At 33.3% G+C, this 9,344-nt stretch overlaps 1 protein-coding gene across 1 annotated transcript in view; it reads left to right on the top strand.

Annotated features, from left to right (window-relative positions):
* The first annotated feature begins 2,069 nt into the window (after nucleotides 1–2,069).
* Nucleotides 2,070–9,344, top strand: part of LOC124896643 — a 117,537-nt gene continuing 110,262 nt past the window's right edge. The window contains exon 1 of the mRNA XM_047408256.1: nucleotides 2,070–2,303. Within this exon, the coding sequence (XP_047264212.1) occupies nucleotides 2,070–2,303 (234 nt within the window). The remainder of the gene's footprint in view (nucleotides 2,304–9,344) is intronic.

Raw genomic sequence — 9,344 nt, forward strand, 5'->3', positions numbered from 1 at the left:
GTGTTTATATTGTGCAACACTTACTCCACATGGTAAGTGAATCAAGAACCAAAAGGTTTCTCGCCCCATTGTCGTCGCTCGGCTCGTCTTAGGCTTAGGCTTTGAATTTATACAAAATTTATTTCAATCTTGATGAACAAGTGAAATTTTAATCCTAAAATTTGATGGAATTGTTTTTCTTCATGCACGGGGGCATTTTGGACTCCATACGCAACACATCTCGAAGGGATGTGACCCTTCGAGGTAAAAGGCACACAGTTTCGTGTTGTAGGGTGATCTCTGCGCATACTTGGACAACCTGTTGGCGCAGGTGCAGCGCAGATAGTCACTGGAATTTGAATAGTTTCACCTGCGGCCACAGATCAGGCATAGGTCCAGCACAGACTGACCACAAATGACGTGGCTGTACTATAAGTGCCTTTTTGCTGAACCAATGCTTCCTTTCTGAAAGGACACTTAAAGGCTATAAATACCTGACGTATTCCTTAGATATCAACATATTTTTTGACAGCAAAAACACTCTTTATATCTTCAAATACTCATTGTGATCATTAACTGTTGAGTGAGTTCGAAGAATCTAGCAATTTGAGGTACCGCTATTGTTGGATTGAAGGCCATTTTATTCTGGGAGGAAGATTCCATAACCTCAGGTACAGTGAGGGGAATTATTCCTTAATGACACTTCATGAAGTCGGGGGACTTGGCCTTAAAAATTTTGTTTCATCTTATTTCTGAAAATTAACATACTTCTTGGAAAAATTATCCTTAATCTTGTGTTGAAGGTCTTAAGCAACTTCATAGGTGTTCTTAGTTTTACACATGAACTTTAGTTGAAGTTGTTGTGCCTAAATACAGATTCTTGTACCCGAAAAAAAGGAAATAATAATCTTAAGGAATAATTTTTTGGAATCTGTATTACTTGATTTCTGGAGATTAAAGATTTAAGCTTTCTACTCCGTTTGAACTTAACTGGTGGTTTGAAGAAATAAAATCTTCATCACAAGTTAAAGATCACTCGACTGACGATTAAAAGTCATAAAAACTTCATCGTTGAACTAGAAACATGAGGTGTTTAAAGTTGCTACAACTTTATTAATAGTATTTTCATACACTAAAGTTAATATATTGTTGTGACAGGAAAATGACTACCGATAGAAAAGTGCATGATGCTGGAACGACTATGGAGACAACCAGTATTGCCATGACGAGCCGTACTAATGCTCTGCAAGCTATGGCACCAGCGGAGAAACCCAAAAAAATTGTGGGTATTAACTTCAAGAAGTGGTAGCAGAAAATGTTTTTCTACCTCACAACTCTTTGTCTTCAAATGTTCACATTTGAGGAAGCTCCGGAGGTGCCCGAGGAAACCTCCGAACAAAAGTGATTTGTAATTGTGGAGGCTTGAAAGCACTCAAATTTCCTTTGCAGGAACTACATTTTGAGTGGTCTTCAAGATGACCTTTACAATGTGTATAGTGGAATAAAGACAACAAAAGAGTTATAGGGGCGCAAGAACGGAAGTACAAGACAAAGGATGCCGGAACTAAAAAGTTCTTCATTGCAAGATTTCTAGAATATAAATGATTGACGACAAGTCTGTTGTCTCCCAAGTGCAGGAACTGCAAGTGATTATCCATGATCTCCTAGCGGAAGGTAAGATTTTGACAAATACCTTTGCTGAATAGTTTGAAAGTGTTCTTAATATTCACATAACCTTTATTGTAGGTTTGATTGTGAATGAAGCATTTCAAGTAGCAATAATAGTAGAGAAGCTGCCACCTATGTGGAAAGACTTCAAAAACTATTCGAAACACAAATGTAAGGAGATGTCTGCCGAAGATCTAATTGTCAGATTGCATATTGAAGAAGATAATTAGGCTACAGAAAGAAGGTTAAGAGAAAATTCTACAACGAATGAAGCAAATCTTATAGAAGATGACCACAACTCCAAAAAGCGCAAGAAAGCTGGACATGAAAGAAATCAACCTAAGAAAAAATTCAAGGGAAAGTGATTTAACTGTGGCAAGATTGACCACAAGTCCATGAATTATCATGCCCCATAGAAAGGGATGAAGAAGGACCAAGCAAATGCTGCTGAATCTAAGAAAAAAGTCGACGACCTGTGTGCTATGCTATCCGAATACAACATGGTGGAAAATCCTTGCGAATGGCAGATGGATTTTGGTGCCTACCGCCATGTTTGTACTAATAAGGAGTTATTTGCTGCTTTTGCTCCAGCTCAAGGAGGAGAAAAAATCTACATGGCAAACTCAGCTACTGCAAAAGTAGAAGGAACAGGAAAGGTGTGCTTCAAAAATGTTGACACTCAACAATGTTTTGTATGTTTCGGACTTAAGAAATAACTTGATTTCTGTATCACTTCTAGACAAAAACGTATTCAAATATGCATTTATTTCCGAAAAAATTATACTTAATAAAGGAGAAGTGTATGTAAGAAAAGGTTACCTCAATGAGGGCCTATTCAAAATGAATATAATGAATGTTGAAATCAATAAAAGTTCATTTTCTTCTTACTTGCTTGAGTCTTATAATTTATGGCATGAATGATTAGGCCATGTTAATTATAAAATGTTGCATAAACTGATTAACTTAGAAGTTTTGCCAAACTTTGAGTGCAATAAATCAAAGTGTCAAATGTGTGTGGAATCAAAGTATGCTAAGCATTCATATAAGTTCGTTAAAAGAAATTCCAATCCCTTAGACTTAATACACACTGACATTTGTGATATAAAGTCAACACCATCACGTAGTGGAAAAAAATAGTTCATAAATTTTTACTGACGATTGCACTAGATATTGTTATGTCTACTTGCTAAATAGTAAGGATAAAGCAATAGATGCATTTAGGCAATACAAAACTAAAGTTAAAAATCAGTTAGAAGAAAAGATCAAAACTATAAGAAGTGATAGGGGCGGAGAATATGAATCGTCCTTCGACAAAATATGTGTAGAAAATAGAATTGACAATCAAACTATGGCCCCGTATTCATCTCAATCTAATGAAATGGTGGAAAGGAAAAATCAAACTTTGAAGGAAATGATGTATGCCTAACTTATAAGTACAGGTTTATCGCAAAACTTGTGGGGGGAGGCTATCCTTACAGCCAACCAAATACTCAATAGAGTTCCCCATAGTAAGACACAATCAATTCCTTATGAAAAATGGAAAGAAAGGAAACCCAACTTAAAATATTTCAAAGTATGGTGGTGTCTAGCGAAGGTCCAAGTACCTATGCCAAAAAGGGTAAAGATAGGACCTAAGACGGTGGACTGAGTGTTCATAGGATATGCTAAAAATAGTAAAGCATATTGGTTTTTGGGTCATAAATATGAACATTTGTATATTAATAAAAATACGATAATTGAATTAGATAATACTGAATTCTTTGAAAACATTTATCCGTGTAAAACTAGACATGAACAATCTACTGGGGGGTCTAAATGACTTCGAGATAAACCAAGTAAGAATATACATAATGATGAGAATACAAGATGTAGTACACGACAAAGAACATCAACTTTGTTTGGATCAGATTTTGTAATATTTCTTTTAGAAAATGAGCCTCAAAATTTTAAAGAAGCGATGTCGTCGTCAGACTCATCCTTTTGGAAAGAGGCAGTCAATAGTGAGATTGATTCAATCTTAAGCAACTATACATGAGATTTGGTAGATCTTCCTCGAGGGAATAAACCTTTAGGTTCTAAATGGATCTCTAAAAGGAAAATGAAAGTGGATGGTAATATTGGCAAATACAAGGGAAGACTTATATTAAAAGGCTTCAAACAGAAAAAAAGCCTTGGTTACTTTGATACATACTCAATAGTAACAAGGCTAACGTCGATTCGAATGTTAATTATCTTGGCGGCGGTATATGGTCTTGAAATCCATCAAATGGATGTGAAAACAACATTTCTAAATAGAGAATTGGAGGAATAAATTTACATGGAATAGTCTGAGGGTTTTGTGATTCCAGGAAAAGAAAATAAGGTGTGTAAACTTGTCAAGTCACTCTATGGACTAAAACAAACACCTAAAAAATGGCATGCGAAGTTTGACCAAACTATGTTGGCAAACGGGTTTAAGATTTATGAATGTGATAAATGTGTTTACATTAAAGACACTCTAAATCACCAAGTTATTGTTTGTTTATATGTGGATGATATGTTAATCATCAGTCGAGACATTTCTGACATAAATGCTATGAAATGAATGCTCGAGAGCAAGTTTGATATGAAAAATCTTGGAGTTGCAGATGTGATCTTAGGAATAAGAATCCATAGAACTCAATAAAGACTGGCATTATCACAGTCTTATTATATCGAAAAGGTACTTGACAAATTCAAGTAAATGGAATTTAGTATTGCCAAGACTCCATTAGATATGAGCTTCACACTTTAAACGAATGAAGGTGAAAGTGACTCATAATTGAAGTACGCGAGAGTATTGGGATGTTTAATATATATATGAATTGTACACAACCAGACATAGCATGCGCTATTAGTAAGTTGAGTCGGTACACGAGTAATCCCTACAAAACTCATTGGATAGCAATGAAAAGAGTTTTGGGGTATCTTAAATACACTCGAGACTATGCTTTGCATTATAATAAATATCCAGAGGTACTTGAAGGATATAGTGATACAAATTGAATCACTGAATTGAACAAAGTAAAATCCACAAGTGGATATGTATTTAATATCGGAGGAGGAGTGGTCTTTTAAAAATCATCCAAACAGATATTTATTGCTCGCTCTACAATGGAATCTGAATTTATCGCATTGAATAAAGCCAGTGAAGAAGCAGAATGACTTCGAAATTTTTTGGAAGATATTCCTTATTGGCCCAAACCAGTGGCACCAGTATGTATTCACTGTGATAGCCAAGTGTCAATAAGTAGGGCAGGGAGCATGATGTACACCGGTAAATCTCATCTTATAAAATGGAGACATAATATCATTAGAGAACTTCTCTCTAGTGGAGTTATCACTGTTGACTATGTAAAGTCAAAGGAAAATATATCGGATCCACTTACAAAAGGCCTATCTAGAGAAGAAGTTGAAAGGATATCTAAGAGAATGAGTTTAAAGCCTAAGACAAGTAAGCATGGTGGTAACTCTACCTAGCAGAATGGAGATCTCAAGATCTAGGTTCAAAGAAATCAAACAAAGTTTGTCTGACAGGTTTAACATTGTCATGATATTCAACCCATTCTCATGATGTAGACAATGTTTAGTAAACAAGGATAAGACTTAAGGTGAAAATCTAAATTTGGCAGATTTGATCAAATAGTTTAATCTATAGGATTGAACTTTTAGAAATCACCTATATGAGGGCAAAGTGGAAGCCGCTTTAGTAAAAAAGTCAGCAAACTTAGACTAATGATATGATGATAATTTTTTTAAAAAGATAGATTATATGTTGTAACATATATATTATCTGATGCAACAGGTTATTTATTAGTTGTAATAGATGATATATCTGTTGTCATAGATGAGTTATCTGATGCAACAGGTATAGAATCTGTTGTCACAACTCAATAAAAACGATTCATGGAAAGAACTAATTATTAATAATAATAAGATAAAAAGTCATGACTTATCACAATATTTAATTAAGTCATAACTTTTTACAGTAATCAAGAATGTCATTAATAAATGGAGGTGAACAGTTGCACCTTTAAATCTGTTTTATTAATTTATATAATAAAAATATCAGAAAATTTGGATTAATGATATGATGATAATTTTTTTTTAAAAAAGATAGATTATATGTTGCAACAGATATATTATCTGATGCAACAGGTTGTTTATTTATTGCAACAGATGATATATCTATTGTCACAGATGAGTTATCTGATGCAACAGGTATAGAATCTATTGTCACAACTCAATAAAAACGATTCTTGGAAAGAACTAATTAATAATAATAAGCTGAAAAGTCATGAATTATCACAATATTGCTTAATTTAATTAAGTCATAACTTTTCACAGTAAGCAAGAATGACATTAATGTAATAAATGGAGGTGAACAGTTGTGACTTTTTGCCTAACCCATTCAAGTTCAATCCTCTATAAATAGGTCCTTCCTTACTCAATCGTATCATTCATTCTACTATACTCTATTTATTCCTTGCTCTTGCTACACATTCAACTACTTTCTCTTCAAGGAATTGATAGCTTTTTCCTGTCTCTAGTAAGTTTTTTTCTTGCTTTTTGTGTAAATATATTTTGTATTACATTCAAATTCTTTCTTTTCTTTATTTTTTTTGTTTTTACGTGTTTTATCAATTTGTACGCGTTCTAGATATGGCTGATCCAGTGTGGGATGTTGCTATTTTATGATACGCTATACGGGATCTACAGAAGGAGGTTCATGACCTACAGTGGGAATTGGCCACCGTCAGAGTAAGTATACTGCGGGAGATCCACAAGCTAAGGAGGGTGTTGCTGCTGCCAGTTGAAGATTGGTCGGCTGGCCAAACAAATAATAATGATAATAACGATAATAATAATTAAGATTATTTTTTTCTTTTATCTATGTATTTTTATTTTTTTTGTTTGATAAAAAACTTATGTTTGATCCACTTTGATGTTTTAATTCTTATTTAATTTTCATTCTGTCTATTTCTTCTTCTTAAAAAATGACATGTCTACAAATTAAGGAATAATTTGAATCCAGTATCAATAACAAGAGATCAATATATGAGTTATCTGTTGGGTTTGTGACAGGAGTTGTTTTGTGTTGTTCAAAATAGATTATTCATCCATTACAACAGAACAATCATCTGTTGCAAAATATAAATATTCTTTTACAACAAATATATATTCTGTTGCAACAGATTACTTGTCTGTTGGAACAAATAACTAATCTGGTGCAATAGATTAATTGTCTGTTTGAACAGATTAATAATCTGTTGCAACAAATTAATTGTCTGTTTGAACAGATTACTAATCTGTTGCAACAGAATACCCATTTATTCGATTCATATTATGGGCACCTAGAACCATAAATATGAATCCAACATGAGTCTTCTGTTGCAACAGAATATTTATCTGGTGCCACAGATAATGGATCTGTTTAAACAAATTACTATTATGTTGCATTCATGTTCGCGTGCAAGTTAGTTGAAAAGACAACACATTACCAGTTACCCAGATGATAAATTCAACTAAAAAGCATAATTTGACTTACCAAAGTCTCCTCTCAAGTAAATGCCAAAGTTGAAAGTGCTGTACGAAATAAAATTTGACCTAAAAAATTGGTCAAAGAGCAGCAGTTCCGGTAACGACAACAAAAACAATGGTCAACAAGAAGAATATGAAGATGATAATAAAGTATAAGATGTGATAATGAATCAGAAGGTGATGAATAAAGCAGCAGCAACAATGAACGATAAATATCGCGAAGAGAGAGAAAATAACAACGGGTGAGAAGAGAGAAAAATGCGCCTTTTTTCCCTTCGTTTACCGTTTTATTAACTAATATTTGGATCAAAGTATAAATTCAAAAAATTATGGGTTATTTTGAAATTTCCCAAACTTTCTTAATCCATAATTAAGTAATTGTCACCTCCACTCAATTATTAAGACTTCTGTCACCTACACCTCATTTTAAAACTTTTTTGTCACCTACAACCCAAAGCCCCCAGTTTCTATATAGCTTTCAAACTAGTGACTTGATGGTAACTTTTATAGTTTCATTTTCATAAACTATTTGCACATAATTTCCTGAACATGCTTTTTTGACGGTTCTGAGTCTATGATATTTATGTGATTTTGAATCTTAAATAGTTTTCACATGTTTACTGTATGTGTGCTAATTCAGGTAAATAAGATCAATTTTTTTTGTAAATTATAAGTTTCTTATTGCTCAAAGAATGTGCTTGAAAGGCTTTGGCTCAACTATGCAAAGTAAGATGATACTTTGAAGTTTTTACTTTATCCGGGTCACATATTTTGGTAACGCACTAGACTATCTAGTGTGTGCATATTATATGATAGTAGTTAAAGGTTTACAACAAATATTAGATATAAGGACAGAATGAATACAAGATGTGACGTCTGAGAATATTGACACTTGGGTCATAAGCCCTAGGTATAATATCTTTTGTATTGAAAGGATGAGATAATCCTAAAATTTAGCTTTGAGGAGAAGTGTCATTGACCATTAACTATTATTCGAGTCTATGGGTTCCTAGCAATGAATGTAGACAAAAGAAACTTCAAGTATTCAGATTGTGCTTGCAACTATTAGTGTTGTCTTTGCAATTTATCGTGTAGTTGAAAGGTACATGCCTTCATCAATATTTTCTAAATTTAAGTTTTAAGTGACAATAGCATTTTTTGTAACTAGTTAACACTAGAGTGCACAATATATAATGGTGATTTGGAGCATATGCTTCTCTATTAGTAATCATATTGAATTATTTCTTTAAAAAATTGTCTTCATCACTAACTATCACTCACTAGATCAATTTTTGTTAAATATTAGTCCAGAATAAAAATGAGAATCAAAGAAGAATGCAACTTCATAAAACTGATACTGTAGTTGACCATCTTACGTGTAGTGTACTATCACCACAGGAAAGATTCATATTTCATACATCGATTTATGTATCATATGCACCAATTCTTAGTTTTAGGGTATGTTGTGTCCCGCTTGAGTGAATGTGATGTTCAACTCGCTGCAAATTTTAATGACGGGAGAGTGAAATTATTGCTCTAGCTCATTGATCGTGTTGCAGAGTTGACACACATTAAGGAAGGATGTAGAGAAACACATGAGAATATTCTACAATGTATTATATATTTGAGTTGGTACTCTCACCATTTATGCTAAGCTCTGTCCAAAAACATTGGAATTGATACACATCTCCTCAACTTCATATATTTAAAACTTTTGAAAGAGAGGCATTATGTGCTTTTCCAAGATAACTATTCTTCCTTAGAAAGTTTAGACCATATGAACAATTCTCTTTATAAAATTAATGCATTAGTTGTAATTAGTTGTAACTGTTATGTCAGTTCTCATGCTTGATTTTCTTTTCTCTAAGAACTATCCAAATGAAACACATGATGCCTACCATAATTGCAACGATCTAGCTAGATTCTATCGATTGAACCATTCTAACAAGCCCAACAATGTAGTATTATTGCTTTGTTTCACATTGAATGTACATATTATGTTTAATATTAGTTGATGGTGCTACTTTAATTTTTTACTCATGTACTAAACAATTAAAATAAATAGAAAATTATCTTTTCAAAATTCAGATTTCTTTGGCACAGTAGTATTGCGTAAATGTTTGTGCCTTACATGGGCA

This window comes from Capsicum annuum, chromosome 3, assembly GCF_002878395.1.
Source record: "Capsicum annuum cultivar UCD-10X-F1 chromosome 3, UCD10Xv1.1, whole genome shotgun sequence".
Classification (NCBI taxonomy): Eukaryota; Viridiplantae; Streptophyta; class Magnoliopsida; order Solanales; family Solanaceae; genus Capsicum; species Capsicum annuum.